This window comes from Poecile atricapillus, chromosome 1, assembly GCF_030490865.1.
Source record: "Poecile atricapillus isolate bPoeAtr1 chromosome 1, bPoeAtr1.hap1, whole genome shotgun sequence".
Taxonomy (NCBI): Eukaryota; Metazoa; Chordata; class Aves; order Passeriformes; family Paridae; genus Poecile; species Poecile atricapillus.
Window position 1 is genome coordinate 134195527 of NC_081249.1, and position 23136 is coordinate 134218662.

General features: G+C 52.0%; 2 protein-coding genes across 2 annotated transcripts; one reads left to right on the forward strand and one right to left on the reverse strand.

Moving 5' to 3' along the window:
• Positions 1–325: 325 nt before the first annotated feature.
• On the reverse strand, positions 326–3638 carry LOC131583434 (uncharacterized). Its single transcript, XM_058847546.1, has 4 exons — positions 3555–3638; positions 2946–3079; positions 2089–2787; positions 326–401 (listed from the first exon to the last, which is right to left on the reverse strand). The coding sequence occupies exons 1-4, from the start codon at positions 3636–3638 to the stop codon at positions 326–328; spliced, it is 993 nt and encodes a 330-aa protein (XP_058703529.1).
• On the forward strand, positions 2966–21431 carry IGF2 (insulin like growth factor 2). Its single transcript, XM_058863103.1, has 4 exons — positions 2966–3741; positions 11332–11494; positions 18234–18400; positions 18848–21431. The coding sequence occupies exons 1-4, from the start codon at positions 3637–3639 to the stop codon at positions 19088–19090; spliced, it is 678 nt and encodes a 225-aa protein (XP_058719086.1). The 5' UTR covers positions 2966–3636; the 3' UTR covers positions 19091–21431.
• Positions 21432–23136: the final 1705 nt, after the last annotated feature.

The following is a 23136-nucleotide window of genomic DNA, read 5'->3' on the forward strand; positions in this document are numbered from 1 at the left end:
TTACATTCCTCTGCCTTTGCTGAAGCTCACATCCCTGTCTGCTAGGTCCAGGCTGGCCCAAGCTTTCCGGTTCTTCCCCCTTTCCCTGGAAAGCTTTCCAGCCCAGTGCCACGTGTTGGTGGCCACCCACGAGACGCTTTGATCAGCTCAGATGGGCAGTGCTGCCGGGAGGCTTTGCAGTCTGCCCCAATGCTTCCGAGCCGATGCAGTAGCAGAGATTTTCCCTCTGAGTCCCTGACATCCCCTGGTCTTTTCAGGGCACCATTCAGATATTGCTTTTATTTCAGCTCTCACTTAGTTTCACTTACTTTCAGCTTACTTTGGTTCACTTTGCTCTGTCAACACTGTCCTCGCTCCTTGCAAATTTAATGGAAACCCACAACTGCAATTTCTCTCCTGAACTGCGCAGACGACCAGGGGGGTCAGACAAATGCAAGAGGCAGTGTTTTATTTTTACTGTATTTTCAACGTTTTCAGGTGATGCTTTGCTGCAGCCCCATCCACTTTCAAACCAAAATGCTTCCTAGGATTTTGCAAGACCCTTGATGGTCAGTGCTGTACTCTAGAGGTCTTCCTGTCCCTCATTTCCACCTCCCTGTCTTCAGGTTTGCTCCGTCCTTGGCTTTATTGGTCCTTCTCCTGCTCCCCCTTGCCGGCCCTCCTCGCAGGCAATGCCAAGGGCTGGAGTTTGGGGTGGAGGCAGCTATTGTTCCAGCTATCTGCAGTGTAATGTTCCTTATGACTGTATTAAATGAAGGGCGGAGGTCACACATCCCTAGTTTAAATTAGGTTTCAGCTGACCTTTAACAATATTACACTCGTGGATCCTCTCATAACTCACCGAATAAACTCCCCAAGGGTTTTACCACCTTACTCTTTTCTTCCTACTGTAAGGATGCCCGAGGCTTAATGTGCTTCTCTCCAATTTCGCTTTGATTTCTAATCCTATCCCCTTCCTCCCCACCATACAGATATATTCATTCCTTTAAAGGTGGGGAGAAAGAACCTGTTCCTTTTCTCTTCTGGGCGACAGCTCTTTCTTTTGTGTCTCTTTCTTCCCTTCCCCGCCCCCCTCCTCTTTCTTGACACAATGCACTATTTATTTGCACTGAAGGATAACTAAGAAGCAATTAAAAGATCAAAAGGCACAAACACAAGTAGATCCAGTGGCAACTTGTGGGGTTTATTTTGCTGTAGCTGCTGCTGCTGCTGCAGCTGAATCTTCACCAAACTGCTGCCGTGCTTTTCCCCAGCCAAAGGACACCTCTCTTGGTGGGTCGCCTCTTCCTCCAAACCGACTTTTTTATGATCGCTATTTTTCACCCCCATTGTTTGCTATTGCAGTTGTTTACTGGAAAATCACTTGTTTTTCTCAGGGAGATTAACCCTCCAAGCTTTCTTTTGTCTACTCTCAGGAGGTCCTTGTGGTGAGCTGGGGGAAGGGAGCTGGGCTCCTTCAGCTATTAACAGTAGCTTACAGCCCTGCTGACCCCCCTGCCAAGGTTGGGTCCTTTGATGGGGTTCTGCTTTTGCAGGGAGGAAAGGTGGCTTGCTCTCTGTTAAGACCACCTCTGCTGACGACCCACAACTCGGATTTACTGGGCATCTAGCAGAAACTCCAAAAGCCCAAGGTAAGGAGAAGTCTGGAGTCCTGGCACATCCCGGCAGATCCTCAGTCTCGTTGAGGTCCAGGCCACTTCTTTACAAGTTTAAATATCAGTGCAGGAGCTGAGAATTGATGCCTGTGGTTGAGCCTGATGTGCACGGAACTGCTTCCTCAGCATCCCCCAGATGTGCCGATGTTTCGGCTGCAGCCTACAGCCCTGACAGCAGGACTGCTGGGCGTGATGCGCAGCGACACATCCCAGAGGACAGCACAGCAAACAGAAGGATGCTAGGGAGGAAAGGAAAGGATGCCCAAAGCCTAGCGAGAAATAATCCTGCCACGTTTTCTCGGGCACGTTTAGGGCAATTCTGACTGCTGAGAGATGCACCAAGCCTCCTATCCTTGGGGGGAAAAATAAAGTAAAAATTTGAAAAAAGTAAAAAAATAAGGATTTTTTTTTATTATTATTATTTTTTAATTGCATGCTGGGGTGAGAGCTGCTGCATCCTTGCCCTTTCGCACCATGAGCTGTGGTAAGCGCTACCTGAGGTGGGCCAACCTGCCGCTCAGGTCTCGGGTAGCCCCGCTCCTCTCTGCTCCAAGAAGGGTGCGCAGGCTGACACGCGTGTCCCCGCAGAGAGGCACCCTCCGGGGCAGCGATGAGGGTGCGGGCACCGGAGGCTGCCCGGGGGCCGCCTTTGAGAGCCAGCGGGGCTCCTTCCCCGGCCCGTACTTGGGAGCAGATCTTCGGGAGCGGGCGAGCGCCGGCCGGTGCAGCCCGGCGTGCCCGGCATGCAGCAGCGCAGAGCAGCGGGAGCGCCTTCTGCCCGCGCCGCTGCACACGCACGGCAAAGCCTGGGAAAAGTCCCTTTGCCTCAGAGGCAGCGGTGCTCGCCTGCAGGAGCCGGCGGGAAGCAGAGGCGACCCAGGCAGCGGGAACCGCAGCGGGAAGGTGCTGTGCGAGGTGCCAGATCCGGGTGCGGAGGGGCAGCGTCCATGTTGTCCACACGGACACGCAGGGGTGGCGGCGGGGGCTCGCTGCTGCCCAGGCGGGGCTCGCTGCCCGCAGCGAGCGGGGCAGGCACGGGGGCCGGGGCGGCCGGGCCGGAATGCCCGTGCCTTTGCCGGGAGCTCCTCCGAGCTGTGGGGCGGCCGGCGCGGACACCTGTGCCCGTGTGCACCTACAGGGGGACCCGAGAGAGGACGGACTGGGCGATATCCCCTCTCCCACCCCGCCGGGACTCGGGGCTCGCCACCTCGCAGCGAGAGGCGCTCAAGGGGTGCCCCCCGTTATTTTGGGCAAGGGCTCGGGGCGCGGATCCACAGCTCTACCCCTCACCTGCGGAGCGGCCGGGGATGCGCGTAGCCCCCCTCCCACCCGGGGCCGGCAGAGGGGGTAAAGCCCCCACCCCGGGTAACAGCACGCAAAGAAAGCGTGCGGCAGAAACTTTCTATCCCTTGTTCCCTCCCGAGCTGGACTCCGGAGGGTTACGAGGGAGAAGGAGGGAAGAAAGGGAGGGAGGGAGGGAAGAGAGGGGGTTAGACCGCTCTGCAACATTATTGGCTGCGTGGCCGGGCTGGTGCTCGCCGGGAGAGCATGCCCATTGGGGGGGGTATAAAAGGTATAAAAGCCGAAGCGCCTGCTTGTCTCCTCGCTCGTGGGGCAGCAGCCGGGAGCAGCGGGCAGTGAGGCAGCGGCCCCTTCGCCCCGACCAAGCACTCAGTAAACACAAAAGTGAGAGCCACCCAAGGGGCAGCCAAAGCAGGAGAGAAGGAGAAGGGAAGAAAAAAAAAAAAAAGGGCGAAAAACAACCCAGAGGAAAAAAAAAAAAAAAAGGAAAAGGAGAGGAAAGGAAAGCGCTCGCTCGCTTTTTCTCTAGAATAACAAAATACCTGATCGTAACAAAATAACATCCTTCAGACTAAATCCAGCAGGGACTTGACATACCAAAAGGCAAGGCGAGGAGAACGTGCCAGGGCGCGGGGAAGGCAAGCCAAAGCCGCGATCGCTGCCAGGGCAGGAGAGCAGCATGTCAAGCGCCGGGGCACACACGGATGAGCGCTGCCGGCAGCCCGCCTTCCTCCCCGGCCCGCCGCCGCCGCAAGAAGTTGAGAGTAGCAGCGGCAGTGCCAAGGTAAGCGCCGCTCCGCTCTGCTCCTCCGCGGGCAGAACACGGTGGGATTCTCCGCGCCGGGCAGCACCGAGCCGAGCCGTGCCGAGCCGTGCCGCCCCGGGCACCGCTGAGCCATCCCGAGCCGCGCCGGGCAGAGCCGCGCCGGCCCCGCTGCCCGCCGTCCTCACGCGTGTCGCTAGAGGGACCCCGAGCGCCGGCCCAGCCGCGGCCGGCGGGGCGGCCCCGCTGCGGTGGGGGGCGCGGGGTATCCCCGGGGTGCCTCCGCCCGCCCGCGGGGATGCTGCCCGCGGGGATGCTGCCCACGGGGATGCTGCCCGCGGGGCCGGGCGGGCGGGGAGCGGAGCCGGCGCGGTCCCGCGTGGGGAGCGGCGGAGGGGCGGCAGCGCGCGTGTGCGGGGGCCGGGCCGGGGCTATGCGAGGTCACGCAGGGCTGCGCGGCCCCCGGCTGCCCGCCGGGCTCCCTTCGCGCCGGGCGGCCACGGTGACCGGCCGCTCTCCGGCTCCGGAGAGAGCGGAGATTATTAAACTCTCTTCTGCAAAACACTGCGGTGTGTTTGGTCTCGGGAGGGATAAAAATACAGAGAGGAAAAACAAGAAAGCGAAGCCAAAATGGAGTGAGAGTTAATGGTTGGCGTGCAGCCTTCGACTTTCTGTGATTTTTATTTTTATTTTATTTTTTTTTCCCTTCTTCTTCCTTCCCAATTGCTTTTCCCTACAGTAATCGTTTTAAGAGCGCGACTTGGAAAGGTTTTAGCACTCTGTTGAGCAGTAGGGAATTGGGGCACATGAGGGAACTCACATTTAGCGTAACTGTACCAGCAGATGTGGCTGCCTCGCCTCCAGCCAGGGGTACTTCACCCGGGTTGCTGATACGCCAGGTCTCGCTAGGGTGGTGTGGAGCAATCAAGTGTAAAAACAAGGTTTGTGTGGGTGGTTTTAAACAGACGGTTTTAAACAGACACCTCGGGAGAGCCTCGGCTTTCAACCCAAGCTTCCTATACAAAATCTGTAGTTTTCTTTCAAATGCTGGGATGTGCTTGGGAGACCGAGGCCTGTTTTTCTTTGAGTTTGTTTATTGTCAGATTGTGTGTGTATGTGGGTGGCTTTTTTTCCCCCCCTTTTACTTTGCAGGGTTCAACGTGTTGGGATTTTTATTCCTCCTCTTGCCTTGATTTAGAGTGGAGTTGAGAAGCCCGGGTCGTGGGGTTTTGTTAAGGCTGACTTTGTGCTAAGGACATCTGGAGGTATAAAACTGACTGACACTTCTGATTTGAGTTCCACTGTGCTGTTTTGGACCCAACTTGACAATTTTGGTGGGGGTGAATGGGTCAGAGCTGTAAATCTTGCTCCGTGTTGTTGACACCCACACAAGTTCACTCAGCCTTTCAAAGGGGCTATCCCAGCTCCTGTGCAAATTCATTAAGGGATAAAAGATTTGACACCGCGGGTCCCCTCCCACCGCTGCATGAAATTTGAGAGCCAAAATGTGTCTGCGTGTGTGTCCCAGCACTCTTTCTGACAGGTGATCTTTTTTTCAGCCTGGCTGGAGGGCTGCTGCTTTGACCAGTCAACCCGGAGTTGTCAGTGCGTGTCTTCCCCTCGATTCCTGTAGGCTTCAGCACAAGCCCAGCTTGTATCATGGAGCACCAGAGAAAAGCATTTCTGTACTTTTCTTTTTTTAAATAAAGCAAACACAGCAGGTGAGGTCTTATTTTTAGAGGGACCGAGGAGTTGGTGTGTTTCCAGCAGTGCATACGAGCACTGTAAGTGGCCCACCCTCTCCCAGCTCGTGTCCTGGGGCTGACCTCTCCAATCCTTCTTTGGATTGTCTTTGCTTTTAAAAGCTGACGGGTGTCTTAGTGGGGAAAGCGATATTGGCCTCCCTCGGCATGGTTGTGTGAGGGGTCAGGAGAGGTGGGGGGCACCAGGAGAGGAAGTCTGCCTTAGCGTTACGGCCTGGCTCCGAAAGGGTTAAAGTTGCTCTGCCAAGACATAAAGCAAGTTCAACGTGTTGTGGGAATATCACTTGCCAGTAGACTCCAGTCACCACAGTTCCTGATTTAACAGCTTAACTTGCTGTTAACTTTCCCTGATATACTCCAGGTTTTGGAAGGGAACGCAGAAAGGAGAGAGGAACAATAAAGAAAGGAGTTAAGTGAGGCTACTAAAACGAACTTAAATCCCTTCACTGGGTCCTGCCAGCTGTCTTTAGAAGAGTTAAGCAAGATTGCATTTCCTTTTTTTTTTTTAATACAATAAATCAAATATTTCTGGGCTGCATACCAAAATTTATGCAATACACTCTTACTCCCCAGTGGGGTGAGTAAATGGTACTGAATACCCCATTCACCTCTTCCAGCTTGATTTTTCCACAGGCCCAGTGGTTCTCCTGCAGCACTTACAGACATGGGGTGCAGGCAGCACTTCCCTGCCTGCCCCAGCCCTTGTCCCACAGGCAGAGGTGGCAGGTGCTCCCAGGGCTCACGGGATGGAAGGCAGAAAGGTGACCCCCGGCGTGGGCCAGAGTGGGCTGCTGATGGGGACAAGCAGTGAAGACAAAAAAAGTGAGGGCTAAAAATAGCAGCAGTATTGCCAGCCTCAGCCATATGAATGTCATGCAAACCAGGTGCCAAGAATCTGAAGGTATTTTATTTTTTTTTAGCCTGAGCTAAACAGCAAAACCCCTGGTTCTCCTGAGTAGTTTTTATTCACCTGACAGCTCAGTGGTCAAAAGTTTTGTGTTTTGATGCTTGCTTCTTCCAAGCTGTGGGTGGTTGGAAATCTCCTTTCTCTTTCAGATGAAAAGAGAGGCTCTTCTGTGGCATTGCATGAGGTGATTCCTCTGCCTTTGGGTACTGCTGGGCACGTCATCCCTGTGCCTCTGCCCAAGATGCAGCTCCTGGGTGGTTTTCAGCTGCCAAGGCACCTGCCTCTCACGCTGGCTTCCATTATCCCTTTGTTCCTTGGCACCTCAGGGCATCATGGCCCAGCGCCTCGTGTGAGGTTGGGTTGCCTTGTGGGCAGGGGCAGCATTCACTTGGCACTTGTGAGGTTGGCACATGCCCACATCCTGCTCCTTCAGGATTGCCACGCTCAGAACCGGGTCAGCTCCCCACTCTCCTGGGGCTGTCCACGGAGAGGAGTAATGCAGAGAGGCAGATGTTCAACATCTCTCACAGGCAATTGTCAGAGTAGCGAAACATCAGTCTGCTCTTTTCTTCTTTCTTTTTTATTTTTTTATTTTTATTTTTTTTTCCTGTTGAAAGGGTGGAGTGTGAGGGATGCTGGGTTGTGTAAACTGGGGTTTTCCCCTCTGGCACGTGCCACTGGGTCTGGGCTGATGACTTTTCTTTTGCCATGCTTCCTTTTAAATGGTGCACTGCTCCACAAAGAAGCAAGACTTTTTTTTTTTTTTTTTACTTTTTTTTTTCTTTTTTCTCTTTTTGCTGTCCAAATCCAAATTTTACAGACTGGGCCATCTGTCAATTCCCTCCTACGTTGTTCTGTTCATATTAAATTGCAATGAAGGCCAGACTGAAGAAGGAATTAGGTCAGACAGGAGGTTTTGTCTCTGTTTTTGGGGAGATATTTGTTGCCCAAGAGGCATCATGGTTTGGTTTGCTCAGCACAAGCCTGGATGCAAGGGATGCCTGAGCTGTACTCTGAGACTTGGCAACTGGGCCTTTTAGCACATTGTGGCCTCTTGGCCCCCAACTCCCCAGCAGCTGGACAGAAACTGTGGATCCAGCTGATTCAGCAGCAGATCCTGAAAAAATCCTTTAATGGTCTCGAGTGGGAGGGTGACTCCACTGCAGACCTGCCCTTGGGCTCACTCCCAGCACACCACAGCCACTCAGAGAGAACCCTTTCTGTTGGACCTCTCTGCTGGCTGGGGGCTGCCAAGAGGTGTTTGGGGGTCCCTGGCCATGGGTGCAGTGGCATGTGCTGCAAGGCAGGAATATGCGGGAGTTCCAAGGCAGGAACATGCTCCACGTGGCAGCTTGTGGCTGAGCTGGGGATGCTGGGAAAGACATGAGAGGGGCATGAAGGATGGAGAGCAAAGCCAGGGAGGCTCTCCAGGGAGGGAGAGGCCAACAGTGTGTGCTGATACCTTGTTTGAGCTGTTCTGTGCTGATAATGACGTTCCAGATGTGGGTTATTCAGAGGAGCTCTGGGTGGGATTCCCATAATGGTACAGGTCACCTGTGCAACCAAGAAATTCCTCTTGCATCACTATTTTGCACACTGTGTGGGGTCCAAGCCCTCCTTAGGAGGAATTTGGTGCTCAGGTTGTTTGGCATCTGGCATGTCTCGTGCTGCCATTCCCACTGCATCCTAAAGCCTTTGGGCTCTGCCTGGGCACATGAGGAACAGCAGCAGTCAGTGTGGTTGGTTGAACGTGCTTTGGCAAGAATGGGACACTGGTAGCTGTAGCCTCTCGTCAAGCAGAGACAGGACCTTGTCCTTTGGGGAAGTGGCTTCTGTTGTGCTGCCTTGTTCCTCTTCCATTTCATGTAAGAGAGGCTTTCTAACAAAATATGAAGGTTCTTCTAGCCATTGGTGTGAATTTGCTCCTGTTCAACAGCTGAAGAGACCATGCCTGTCCTAATGCTGGGGACTAGAAACCAAAAGCTGTGCTGTCCCATGTTTCCAGTGGAGAATGAGGTCTTGGAGGTATTCACAGGGCTTAGGCTCGTCATGCTGAGCAGCCATTCAGTTCCTGCAACCTGTGCAGCTGCCATGGTGCTTGCACTAACCAGGTTGTGGGCTACATGTACCCAGCTGTGCCATGATGCCCTGTTTTGGGGAGCAGCACCTGCTCTGGCGAGGTGTGTGCAAGCTCTCCTGCATGGGTCTGCTTGTCCCTGCTTGTGAGGGAGGCAATGATCAATTGGAAGGTTATTGGGACATGTTGAGCCAGTGATGGCACCCTGGGAACCTCTGTAGCCTTTGTATGAAGTCTGGGGGCTTTTCATTAGCAGAGTCAGTAGGGCCAAAGGGAGAGGGAAGGGCTTATGGCATTGGGTTGCAGATCCATCAGGCTGGAGAGAAACTGCAGCACTGGGTAGTAAATAAAGATGCTCTTTGCTTTGCTGGTATCTCATTACACAGCTACTGGAAGGAGCAGGGAGATGCCAAGGTGACAGCAGAGGGAAGGGCTGGTGGCTGGTAACCTGGGCACAGGTGGACTTAGCTGCATTTCTCACCTCTCTGTTAGCCGTGCTCTGGCTGACAGCACTGGGGCTCTCCCTGTTCCTGCTGCTGTGTCACTCCTGGCCAGAGTTACAAGATGTGTGGGCACCTGGAAGGAGCTTTCAGTGGAGGCAGGAAGGCTGCCAGGGGCTTGCAGTGTGGCTTGTGCAGGAGCAGGTATTTTCTGAGGAGCACAAGTGTTTTTCCACAGAAGGTATCAGGTCTCCCCAGCGTCAAATATCACCCACTGACAAAATCTCGCTCTCCCCTTGCTTCAGAGCATCTCACCCTTTTCTTTAGAATGAATGTGGAGGAAAAATGGTGTTTGTCACCTGTGCCACCTATCAGCCCCTTTGTGTCAGGGCTGGTTCTGGCTTGGGGAGGCCAGCAGGCAGCCTGCTCATTAGCCACAGTGCCCACAGCCAGCATGAGCCTAACTGGGAACACGGGATCATGTGGGTGTCCTGAAGTCCCATCTGAGAGCCTTGGATGGCAGCGCTGGCTGGTGACAAATCCATCAGCCCGGCAGTGAGCACTGGCACTACCTGAGACCTGGGGACACCAGCAGTTGGGATCTGCATGTTAAAAAAAAAGTCTGAAAAAGGGACAGGAGCAAGGTGGTTGGTCTGTTGTCACCTGGAGATCTGGCTCCTGATGCTGCAGCACCAGAGGCATGACTCCAGCAGTGAAAGTGATGCTGTGTTTATTTTGGGGAGGCCCAGTAAACACCTGTGAGCCACTTGATTAAAAAATGGAGATGAAAAGAGGCTGGTGGTAAAACACTGCATCTTGGCAGCATGGTGTCAGAGCCTGGTGCCATCCCTCTGCTCCTACTGTAATACAGAACTAAGCCCCTGCAGTGTGCTGAAGGGACCATTGCTACTGGAAAAGCTGGTCCTGGTCCCATTACTTGCTGATTTGAGACCTCTTTGTTCCCAGGGCTGCTGCCTCTTTTTCAGAGCTTTGGAGGGCTTTGGCCAGTCTGCCTGATCTCTGCCAGCACAGGCTGAGCAATACTATGGCCATCAAAACTCAAGCATGGGGAACGTCCCTCACAGCCCACCCAGACCTTGAAAGCTCTGTTTTGGCTTTTCCTGCTGCTGATCGCTGTCCTCCCGCTGCTCAGCAGAGCTCATGACTTGTAAGCATGATGCATTTCTAGCAGTGACAATTTGAGCTACGTGCTACTAAAAATTCGGGAGCAAGGGTGTCTTTATTGCTGGCAGGACCGTAGCGGGGCCCCGAGGGAGCTGGGCTAATTTCCTGGCTGCGCTGCAGACTTCCCCTGTGACCTTGGGCGAGTCATTTAATCTATCCTGGGCTTCAGCTCCATCTCCGAGCATCCCGGGGGGGTGAGGTAATATTCATTAACTGATATTATTCTCGAGTTGCTCAGATGCTATGGTGATGAAAGCTGGATGTGAAACCTAGTGTCTTGGTTGAATATTATGAGATTAGGGTTGCCACACCGTCTGCTATTTTGATATGCTTCTCTTCATTTTGAGGTTACCTGTCTGGTCAAAATCAGTGTTATTTGGCTATATGTGTACTGTGACGCTCATCACCAAGGCACTAAAATGCCTTGTACCATTCATGGGTTTTGCCCCATCCAGTGGGGCAGTAGCACCCTTGCTTACACCTGCAGAAGCTGACACAGAGGTAAAGCTGTTTGCTGGAGCCCAATCTTTGGGCTAGTTAGCAAATATCCAGGGATTTTCTGTTCTAATGATCTTCTGACACTGCCTTGCCCCTCCCTGGTGATGCCTCAGGTGTGTTTCCCACGGGACCGCATTATTCCTGAGGGATGTCATCTCAGTCCCAATTCTTGTCAGCAGACACAGCTTGTGCAATCAGCCTCCTGATTGCTTGAGCCTCATCTCTCCCACATGCCCGGGACAAAAGCTGTTCTTCCCAGCTTTCCTCAAAAGCAGCTCTAGGACAGGTTGAAGCTTCACTTGATTTCACTTTGCACAGCCATATTTGCAGACAGGGCATGAAAACCTGTCATCAGAAGAGGAAAAACAAATGTCTACTGATAATAATTTGAATTAATTCCCTTTTAAAAGGGGGGAAAAATAAATAAAAAAAATCACACCGTTGAAAGAGCAGGGGAAATAAAAGCCTTTTAGAGGTAGGCTGAAGTGGGATTTTCCAATGGAAAAACCGCTTCAATGCAAACCTTGTCCGCCCAGAGCTGCTGCCTGGCGGGCCGAGCGCAGGGAGCTGGCCTCACCCCAGCGGCTGTCGCAGCGCTGCCAGTCCTTCCCTGCAGCAGCAGCAGCATCCCGACATGTCTGGTCATCCACTCCCCGGCGTGCTGTGGGCGGGGGGCACGGGCCGGGGGAGGTGGCAGAGGGGGTCCGTCCCGCGGTGCTAACGCTGTCTCTCTGTCCCCAGGTGCAGAGGATGTGCGCGGCGAGGCGGATGCTGCTGCTGCTCCTGGCTTTCCTGGCCTACGCGCTGGACTCGGCCGCCGCCTACGGCACGGCGGAGACCCTCTGCGGCGGGGAGCTGGTGGACACGCTGCAGTTCGTCTGCGGGGACAGGGGCTTCTACTTCAGTAAGTGCTGGGCAGCTGCCAGCAGTGGGTAGGATGCTGCCCCCGCACCTCGCCTCAGCAGAGCTGGGCCAGGAGGGAAAGGAGGGGCTTCCCAGCCTGGTGCTTTTCATGATTTCCTTGTATATGGCAGTAGGCCAGGAGAGGAGCAAGACAATGGACATGCTCAGGGTGACATGCATCCACTTGGCACTGTTTTTGGGGACTGTCTGGTACCATGGGTGCCACATGTGATGCTCGGGAAAGTCAAATGTGTCTGGGGAACCGATTGTGGCTGGTTCGCTGGTGATAAGGGCAAGTCATTGCAGTAACGAGGGTGTCTGCAGCCAGTGCTCTGCTGAGGTTGGGTCTTGGTTTATTTTGAAACTTTGCTGCCTGAGTGTTGCATCCTGACAGCAGGCAGGAAGCTGAGCACTCTCTCCTCCTGGCTAGGCTTTGCTTGGTTATAGCAGCACCCAAAACTTTGTGATGTAGGTTCGTCACCTCCCAGCTACCACTGGTGGACTTGTTTCTGAAGAGTGATGTCTTACCCCTTTGCAGTGCAGCTAATGCAGAACAATGCAGCACTGCTGTTGTGTTCAGTGTGCAGATGGCTTCAGACCAGCTGACTGCAGCGGGCTTTCCACCAGGATGCTTTGGGTCTCTGAACCATTGGCAGTACAGTGGATTAGCTGGTAAACAGGGAGGATGAGGAGTAAACCAGTGATAATAGATGCTCAGTAATCTATGGGCAAAGGTGCCTTAAGTGTGATACCTTGTTTTGGTCCCCTGCTCTTCTTGGGAGTGGGAAAGACACTGTGTCTTGTTCCCCACTGAGGACTGAGCCACAGGGTGACTGACTACAGAAAAGATGCAAAGCCAAATGGGGGGAAGAGGATGGAGATACCAGCTGCACATGGTGCATTTGGCAGTCTTGCCTCTTCCTTGGAAAAAGGAATTAAAAAGACACTTTCAAGTAAACGGGGTGTTTTTTTTGAGGAGTGGAGTTGAGAGCCAGCCTCCTGCTTGTTCCAGTCTGCCTGTGCAGGGAACAGCAGGGTGCTGCAAAGTTAGGAAACGACTTCAGATGTCCTTTTCCAACCTGAATGTCCCTTCCCAACGTGGCTGTTTTACCAGACTTGTCTCCTGCTGCCTGCTGATATTGAGTAGAGAGAGGCATAGGTATCCCACACCCAGCCACAGCGGGGCTGAGGTTGGGAAGGGCTCCAGGGTCAGTTTTGGGCAGGTGGTTGGGCTGCAGGTGACATTGCAGCTCTCTTGGGGCGATCCCCCTGCCCATCCCGGCTGAACAGCGGGATCTTCTCATGGCGCTTTGGGCAGGCGGCGCTTTTGGGGTGCTCTGGGTGCACTTCCTTGCTGTGATGGAGCCAAGCAGCGAGGGTTTGTGTGTCAGCTGCCCTTCCTCTTTTCATCTCCCCCTTCCCTTACCAGCATGGCAAAGAGGCAAGTGCTTCTCCCGCTCTCACAGCTCTTCCTCTCCCTCTATATGTAGAGGAGCATCTGTCTCCCTCCTTGCTTTCTCTTCCCTCCTCCCTCTCTCTGGGGATGAAAGGGAATGGGGCTTTTGTTTTAAGGTCAAACTGACCTCCTTTCACCTCAAATAACCCAGCTGCCCAGGCCAAAATAAAAACACTTTTGAAGGCAGACAAGTCTCTTGGTGCCAAATGGCCAGTCGGGTGTTTGCAAGGGGGTTCTTGCTTTATTTCTTTTTGTCCTCTCCTGTCCCCCTTCACCTCTTGACCTTTTTGAATATTTCTGGTGAGCCCAGGTACTGGGGATGAAGCACAGTCCAGTATTTTAACGCTTTCAAGATCTGACCAGCCTGTGCCATGCAGGGATGAAGATGTTTGGGCAATGCCTTTACTTGATTAAGGTTTTGGACATCCTCATTTCACTTAATTTTTCCCTCTCTACCTCCATCAGTTGACCTCATAAATGATTATTTCTGACCATGTTCATCTTCAAAACCCACATGGCTACACTGTTGTCACCACGTAAATGCAATAGGACACAGTTATGTTGCACCATCATGAGTTTACATCTTAAAACCGAGCCTGGGTTTGTATTCAGCACCTCACAGCATGGGAAGTGTGACATGATGAGCAGCCTGTGCTAAAGCAGCTGTTCACATGGGAAATAAATGACTCGGGGAGACTGTTCTGTGCGTACCTGAGGGCCTGCTTGCTGGACAAGGGTTTTGAAGCATCTGACTGGTAATATTGGAAAAAAACTGTATGAAAATCTGTTTTGTTGGGTTTTTTTTGTTTGTTTGTTTTTTTTGTTTTTTTTTCTGAAGCAAGTATTTAAGAAGTTGTGATGCTCTGCATTCTTGCAAGAGAGCACTTTGCTAGCGAAGCTGTCTGTGAAATAGCAGCAATCTTTGTGTCAGTGCAAGGGGGATGCGTATATGGATGGTGTCCTGGGAAGCACCACGGCTGGCAGGTGCTTGGGGCTGAGAATGCTAAAGCTGTCTTCAGGAGCTGGGGCTGCAGAACTGCACTGAGGTTATCTAGCCGTGGGACACGGTGGACATGGTGATGCCAGCTCTGTATCTATCCCAGGCATGCGTGGGCAGGTTACAGCTGAATCTGAGCACCCTTTGCTCTGCACTGGTGATGCTTCCTCTCTGTGACTTTCAAGGCTTTTGGCTTGGCTGGCAGCTGCTGTCAAGGTGGTGGCTTCCTGCCATGGCACTTTGGCAGGGTTGGTACCCCCGCTCCCCAGCACCCACTCAGGGACAGTGGCACAGCCCATGGGGGGATGCTGAGTCCTGCCTGGAGTGAAAAGCAGGGCAGGCCGAGAGGAAGCCTCAGCCCTAAAGTTGCTGTCATGCAGTGCTGGCAGGGAGGGAGAAGGGGCTGCAGGGGGAGAGGCGGACGACTTCTCTGTAAACAACAGCTCCTGTTTCCTCCTTTCCAACAGCTGATAAGAATTTAGCTCTTTGCAGCCACTTGTGCTGACGGGGCACATTCTTGCGCACCCGCCGCTCCTCCGAATAATACTAGGAAAAAGCAGGGGGGAAAGTGCGGTGCCGGGGTGGGGGAGGGCCAGGCCGGGGGCACTGGGACGGGGCCCGGTGCCGCACAAAGGCCCCCTTGTTGCTCCCAACATTCCTGCGACAGGGGCACGGGGACTGTTTACACCCAAAGTCCCCTTCCACTCGGCTGACCGCCTGATCGACCGGAGGAGAGGGGACCCAGCCAGGGTGGCACCAGCACCGTGCACCCCTCCCCGCAGCATCTGTTGGGCCCTGGTGAGAGTGGGGAGCCAGGAGCAGTGGGGTGTTTAGGCTAGGGAAGGCACCCTCCTATTCCCCCATTCCTGCATAGAGGCATAGCTGAGCTGCAGGTACGTGGCCTCTGGGTTCTCCCAGAAATAGGTTTGGCTTTGTGCCACTTCTGGGATGCCCTGTCAGGAGAGCCCATACCTAGGCAGGAATAACCCCAGGCAGCTGGAGGGCTTCACATCATTTGGCTTTGCATCACTGGACTTTGCATCTCAGGACTCGTGCCCTCAGCAGCGCTGTAGAATGTTTTGGTGAAGCACAGTTTTGGGGAAAAGGGAGCCTAGCCACTCATTGAAGGCTGAGAGGAAGCGCATTTCCTCAGGAGGAAGCGGTCGTTGCTGTGATGGGAAGTGGCTCGCGTGCCCCAGTGATGCTGCAGCCTGCTGCCCACACAGATCTCCCCTGTGGGCAAGGGACAGAGTGATGAAACCCTCCCTGGGTTTGGCAGTGGCGGTACGGTGAGATGCCACCCATGGGCAAAACGCAGGAAATTCAACCTTTAGTCCCTGTGTAAATTGTGTTACAGAACAAATGCTGTTCCCAATCCAGGTCAGCAGCAATATTGCTGTTAGCCAGCAATGTCCTGTTGTCTCCAGGTACTTTCTGAGACTAAATCCCTGTTTGTTATGTTTGCTTATTTTTTTCCTAAAGTAACTCTTTCCTGGAGCATTGTGGTGGTATTTGGCGAGGTCTGTACGGACAATTATGTAATGGGAAACATGCCCTATTGGAGAGTCACTCCAATATTGGAGTGTGGAGCTGGCAGTGGTGCCAGTGAGGGGAACAGCTTGCAGCAGATTTGTGCAGGAGGGAAAGGGCAGCACACTGGGGCTGGGGACCACGTGTGTGCCTGACAGCCAGGCAGGGGCAGCAATCAGGGAGGAACAGGCTGTGTCACTGTGGTGGTCCCTGCTGGGAGCTCACCCTGGTGGTGCCACACCTGGGCATGTGCAAACACACACTGACATGATCTTCCTGTGCGTACCCATGCCAGAAATAGCCCTTGAAGGCAAAGCAGTGAATATAGTCCCACTTTCCTCATTGTTTTTCTCCTCCTCTCTTCTTTCCATACAAACACATAACTGCAAGTGGGAAACTTCTGTTTTTGAGAGGAGATATGTAACCTTTGAAAGCCTCAACTTCTCCTCAAACCATGTGTGTCATCACTTGTGCAACCTTCTGTTCAGCGGGAGTGTGAATGTAGCCCTTAGGGGATGTGCTAGCGAGAGGGGGTGACTTGAATTTTTTCTCTTTCCCTTCTAAACTCTCCTTCTGCCCATATCAGGATGTCTTTGTGGAGCAGCTTAATGCTTCAGCAGCCTGCCATGGATTGAGTTGAGCACTGGGATTGATAAGAGTTGGGCAGGGGCCATGCGCAGTGCAGGGTATTGGTGGAGTGCACCTCTCCCATGGATCTCCCGGGGCATTGTATGCACAGGGAAGAATACATGCAGCTGGCCTTAAGCTGGCTCCTGTCCCTGTCTCCTTTGGCCATCACCACCCAGGTTGCCTACTCTGGCATCACTTGAGCTGTGGACATGCAACACATCTGCCCTGCCTTTCAGGGGAGAGCCCAATCCAGTGTGTTTATTGACTGCAAGAGAGAAAATTAAACTCCTGACAGGGCTCCCTTTGGGGAACCTTTGCCAAGGGGGAACCACCCTTATCATCTCCTTGTGGGGCTGATTAAAGGTCATGCCTGAAATTCTTCTAGAGAAAAAGTGGGTGGTGGCACAAGGGGGACAAATGTGGAAAATAAAACATTTGAAATTACTCCCGAAGGCAGATCTCATGGTATGGGTCAGCTGCCCCATCATCCAGCATGCTGATGCTGTGTTTGTGTGTGTGACCTCAGAGCAGGGTGGAAATGCACCAGCATGGACTAGAGGGCTCCTGGCCTGTAGGAACATGACTGATTTTAGCAGAGAGAAGGTGCCCTCCTGGCAAGGCTATTACAGAGGCAGCAGTGAGGCATTTCCATGGTGTTTTGCATGTCAGCACGTGGTGCTCCGTTGTGCATGGAGGACTGTGTTGAATACGCATGTCTGCGTTGCACATGTGGAGCTGCATTGAATGCACAGGACTGCATCCCACTTGCACATCTGTATTGCACATCTGGGGCTGCTTCTCATGCGTGGGGTTGCACTGTATGCATAGAGAACTGTGCTTTGCACTTTCTCCTGAGGCACTTCGGGTGGGCATCCAGGGTGGGACACCCTCCAGGGAAAGTGGTCAGTTCCATGTAAGCCAGCCTTAAGTCTTCACCAAGGCCTAAGACTTGAGTGCCTGCTTCATCAGGAGTGCAAGGGGTGAGGATCGTGGGTCATGCACAGGGCCAGTGTAGACAGCCATGTGTTTCTGCAGGCCAGCTGGGAGGTGAGGGCTCAGCGTGCCATAGTGAGCAGTGTCAGGCACTACACTTACACCACTCTCAGTTTTCCCTATGCCCTAAGTCTCCTGGCTGGGATATGGTACCAGATCCTGTTTGCAAGCCCCACTGTTGCTGGCCTCTGTTTCCCTTCCTTGGAACACCTTGTGCTGGGAAGAGGTGCTCGTGGTAGCATGCAGAAGCCTGGCTACAAATCCCATAACAGCATAATGTGCTACATGCAAAAACGTGGAGAAAATCCTTTTGTTTTGGGCCAGTTTACATTCTGAAGGGCACAATTCCCAAGCCAATTTGCTTTGCATCAGAAATTCAACTTTACCTGTCTGTTTTATTTCAAGATGGAGAGGAAATATGGTAAAACTGGTGTACGCTTTTCCTCTGGAGCACTTTGGCCATCATTAAGCAGTGATATGAAATGCGCTTGGTCATTGCTGCACCAGACATGGGCTTTTGCATCTTTCTGCAGGCAGAAATGGGAGAGGAACCCTTATTAAAAGATTAAGTTTAATAGCTATTCTTGGCGGGTGTGGGAGCCTGTATTCCTTCTGCAGCTGTCTCAGAGCTGTCCCATCTGGTAAAATTTAGCCGCCTTGGTTCGCTTCACCTGCCTGAGTGTTGATCCGGCGGAGGGAGGTTGGCAGCCACAACGCTGTGCTGCTTCTTTCTAATAAAATTCCCCTGCCAGTATCAACATCGGAGACGGTCGCACTAATCGGCGCAGCGCTGGCGGTCAGGCTGGGCTTGAGCTTCCTCGCCTCAGCTGCGCTCGAGAAGGCCACCCGTGCCAGAGATACAGGAGGAAGATAAACCCTTGTCATTTAAAGTGCCTCTAAACTGCTGCTGGAGGCACGTGTTGGCATCAATAGCATTTGTCTGGGAAAGTCTTAACGTGAGACTTGGCTGGTTTGTGGGCACGTGCCAGCTGGTTTGGGAGAAGCGCTGCTGTTTTTGAAGGATCTGGAGCCCAGCAGTCTCTGGTGGTTGGTGGTGGAGGAATGCGTACAAGGAGTTGGAGGAGAGGGTCCAGCCCAGGTTGGTGGCTAATGCCAGGGTCTCTGCTGTTGCAGGTAGACCGGTGGGACGAAATAACCGGCGGATCAACCGGGGGATTGTGGAGGAGTGCTGCTTCCGGAGCTGCGACCTGGCTCTGCTGGAAACGTACTGCGCCAAATCCGTCAAGTCGGAACGTGACGTCTCTGCCACCTCCCTGGTGGGCGTGCCGGCACTCAACAAGGTGAGGAGGCTGCACAGGGATGGTGGCCCTCCTCTGAAATAAACAGGGAGAGGAAAGATGGGAAGGCCGTGGGTGGAGAAAACAAACCCCAGCTGCAAGGTCTGATGTTTCTGCAGAGCTTTTGAGAGACAGCCACCACTGGGAAGTTGTGCCAAAGGGCCTGCCAAAAGTCAGCTCTTGTAAGGTGGGGAACCAGAGGTGGCCTGGGTCACAGAGTCATAGCATAGTTTGGGTTGGAAGTGACCTTTAAATGTCATCTAGTGCAACTGCCCTGCAATAGGCGTCAACTGGATCAGGTTGCTCAGAGCCCTGTCCAACCTTTCTGTGACTGTTTCCAGGGATGAGGCAATATTTCCATGGGAGGGATGGATGTCCAAGAAGGGAATCCCTCGCTGGGGAGCGGGCAGGCTTGAGTGGAGGCTAATATTGCTGTCCCTCTCCTTGCAGGAGAGCTTCCAGAAGCCCTCGCACGGCAAGTACTCCAAGTACGACGTGTGGCAGAAGAAGAGCTCCCAGCGGCGGCAGCGGGACGCGCCCAACATCCTGCGGGCTCGCCAGTACCGGTGGCAGGCGGAAGGGCTGCAAGCAGCTGAGGAAGCCAAGGCGCTGCACCGTCCCCTCATCTCCCTGCCCAGCCAGAGGCCCCCAGCAGCGCGAGCCTCCCCGGAAACGGCTGGCCCCCAGAAATGAACCCTGACCAGCTGTCTCGATTTTTGATCTCCTGGGGGAGGGCGGGAGGACTGGCGATTCCCGACCCCCAAGCCCCTCCGTCCCCGGGGCCGCTGAGCCGAGGAGCGGGGCGGCGGGGCACCCTCACGCCGCTCCGGCCCCAACCAAACAACTGACACAGCAAGGAGGGGATGGCGGCGGCGGTGGCAAGTAGCACCGCTCCCACGGCATCTTCCTTTTGGGGTGGGGGGGAGGGTTGTTTCGTTTCCCACACCTGTTTCGTTCCCCCGCGCCCCCAGTATTTCCAAACCTGTACTTGCAAAGGGACAGTTTGGCACTTGAACTTTTTGCTGCCGGGTGCTGCGTGTCATCCCCAGTGCCAACGGCAGAAGACAAAAGAAAGAGCAAGAGGAAAAAAGGATATGAAGTTAAATTCTTTTTTTAATCTTTTTTTTCTCGAGAAGCGTCCATTCCGTGTCTTTCTTGACAATAAAGTGAAAAAAAACAAACAATAGAACGGGGAGAAACATTGAGGGATAAAATTTTTTTGCCTCATTCCCACCCCACTTTTTTTCTTCTTTTTTTTTTTTTCTTTTTTTTTTTTTTCTTATGGTTTTTCTTATTTTTATAACTTTCTTTTGCACCTTTAAAAGAAAAACGTACCTGAGAAGAAGTTCGGAGGAGCCCCCATCTGCGTTTTTGTGTGTGTGCTTCATTACAAGATTCCAAATCGACTTGCACCTTTTTTGAAATCACCGATGACGGGAGAAAGAGAGGAAGAGGAGAGAGAAAGCAAGAAAGAGAGAAGGGAAAGGAAAGGGGAAAGAAGAAAAAAAGAAAAAAAAGTGAGCTGATGCTCACTTTAAATGGAGGAGGCGTCTGCATTGCACATTTGCCACGGATTTAGTTGATTTATATATATAATATATTATATAACTTTTTTGGCAAAAAAGCACTATTTTTATGGGACATTTTGTGTAGTATCTGAAGAGGGATTGTAATGTTTAAAATGTGTTATGGTGCTAAAGTAAGTTGGAAGGGAAAAAACCCAGGAATAGCAAGGGAGGGTGGGGAGGGAAGGACAAGATAGCGAATACTGAACTTGAAATTTTAGCTTTTCGTTTTAGGAAAAGTGTGATAAATGTGTTTCTTTTCTCTTCTGAAATATAGCTTGGTCATGACCATATGAGCTAGTTGGCTGTTACTCATGTACACAGATGCACGCACACACAGAATACATCGACACGCATCCTTTTTTTTGTCAAAAACAAAAACAACACAACCACCGCAACTTAGACTAAAAGGGAACTGTTCTGGAGACAAACTATTTTGAATGGTGAAGGTGTTGCCAGTTAGAACTCAACGCCCTGCTTTTGCACGGACCCCCCGGCTTTGGAGACCCCCTGGACTCCCTGCAGCTTGGCTTCCCGAGCCATGGGGAATCTTGCTCTTCCCTATCCTTGCTCGGGTGCCGATGGTCTGGCCAGCAGGTGGGCAGGCAGCCCTCACACCAAGCCCCTGCAGAGGCAGCAGTTCCATGCCCTGCCATCTCCTTTTCCTTCTCTTGCCCTTTGCGTCCTTCTCGCCGGACCCTCGCGTCCCTGCCCCGTGCCCCCTGCCCCTCGCTGCCCTCCTGGGGGCCCGCAGGAGGAGGGGCTGCACCTGCCCCGGGGCTGGGACTGCTGCACGGGATGGGGGGAAAGGCGAGCCTCTGGCTTGAGGCTCGGGACTCGGTGAGCAGATGGGTTTGAGAGGTGGGCAGAGGGCTGTAAAATAGGTTGGGTTTAAAATAATATATATTATCTGTCTAGGAACCGTAAAAGGGGGGGAATCAATTACATCTCCCTAATATACTCTCACTTGCTAATAAAATGGGGACACTCTGTTAACCAGTTCTGTACTTGCTTTGTCTTATATATCCATACATTTAAAACATAAAAAAAAAAGACTACTTGAATTGTATTCTATTTCGTGGTTTGGAGGGGAGGGCTAGGGGGAGTCTTGAGAGGGGGAGGATTTTAATGTATAATCCTTTTGTTTGTTATTACCTTGCAATGTTGAGCCATGAAGCCTTTGTTTAAAAAAATGGCACTGCAATACACGACAAAGAAAATCCTTTATTTATTTTATTAAATATATATGGAAAATAATGAAAATCAGTCCAAATTAGGGAGGGGGAAGGGAAGTGGGTGGGGTGGGAAGGCAGAATAAAAACAGAAATTGCAAATAATTGACTTTTTTTTTTTTCCTTTTCATGTGTCTTTTTTTAAAGAAAACTTAGTTTTTATTTTTTAAAAAGAGAAGTAAAAGCTTTCCTGGATGCTTTGTACCAAAAAAGAAAAAAAAAAAAAAAAAAAGAAAACCTGTTAAGCAAATAAATATCCATCCAGAATATGAAGCCTGACTTTTTCTTTTATTTTTCATTTATTTTTGCTCCTGGGGTGTGAGTTGGGTGGGAAGAAGGCCATGCCAAGAGCCACTCCCTGTGGAGGAACAGAGTGCACTGGAGCTTCTCTTTTGGAGCTCAAAACTGCAAGAGAGCATGTGGTACCCTCAAACACAACCGTGAAACCTCAGTCCTGTGGCAGATGCCCCTCTGAAGCCCCCAGTCATCTGCCCAGTGATTCTTGGTGAGATCTGGGATTGTTTCCCAGCAGCTGCTGAGATTTGCTTAGCATTTACCAGGTTGGACTGTTCCCCGGGACCTGAAAGCTGCATGGGCACTGAAGATGTGGAAAAAAGAAAAAAGAAATGTTGTGTCTAGGTAGGTTTCCTGATAGATGGAGCTTCTCTGGTTTCTCGGGGTAGATATAACTTCTCTATCCAAAGATCTGTTATTCATCACATACAAACATCATTCACCACTGCAAATAGGAGGTAAAACACTGCAGTTCCAGTTTGGTAGTAGAGCAACTGTGAGTAAAACTGAGTAAAACAACCCAAGCATCCCATATCTGGTAAATCATTCTGACACCACACTGACTGTGCAGCCTTACTGGCATGGCCAAGGCCTCTGCTATGCTGTGAGGCAAGGACCTCCCCATGCCTACATCCTGCCCCAGATGACTTGGGCTGGAAAAGGTTTTCCATCTCAAAATTGGAACTGCTGATTTAGACCCTTGGAACCACATGTTTTAAACCAGTTTCTTTTTTAAATTTACAATAAACAACAACAAAAAATTTTGCACAGTTATTCCTTTTGGGATTTTTGTGTTTGGTCAGGGAGGGTCTGTCTTGTACAGATAAAGGGCTGACTGCTTCCTCTGGATTTGTACTTTATTGCAAGAGCAGAAAGGATGTGTCTGCCTTTCTGACCATGTTCCGAGACCTGGCACAGGTTTCCTTCACATTAAAATGTGTCCCTATGAAGAGTAAGGACAGATTTCATTGTGGCTTCTGGTTGTCACTGATGGAAATTTTGCTTTTGGGAGCGTTGGTCCTTTCCTGATCCTTGTATAACCCACTGCAATGGGGGGTGTCTAGAGCTGATTACAAAGCAGGGAAAGCTTCAGCCAAATATCTTGCTGCATTCCCCAGGAGGCAAAGCAGCAAAGCTCGGAGCACTATAAGGGTGATGATGATGGTTCCAAGCACTGCTCTTCATAAACCCTCTTTTTTGCCTTATCCTGTCAGGAGTTACCATGGGGCCAGACCAGAGCAGCTCATTTCTTTGGTAATCAAGAGACTCCAAAATGTGCAATCTTGCCTTTTGGCTTGTCAAGGACTGTCTGTACTTGCAAGAAGATGCAGAAGCTGCCTCTGAGCATCATCCTGGCCAGAGGGTGGGAGCCTGGAGGAAGCTGCACCTTTGCTTTGTCTCAAGTATCCTCTGTTGCCTGCAAAGGCTCTTTGCAAGGTGGCAGGTAAGTCATGGGCTTAGTCTGGGAATCTCAGCAGGCCTGAGAACAAACCCAAGCCTGCCATGTTTTATCAGATGGATGGACAGAACTGGCTCTGATTTTTGTCATGATGCCTCTATGCACAGGCACAGCTCCAGGATTTGGATTGCAGGAGCATGGGAGGCTGCAGCATTGAAGGGCAGTGATCCCTGGGGAGGCACAATTGGC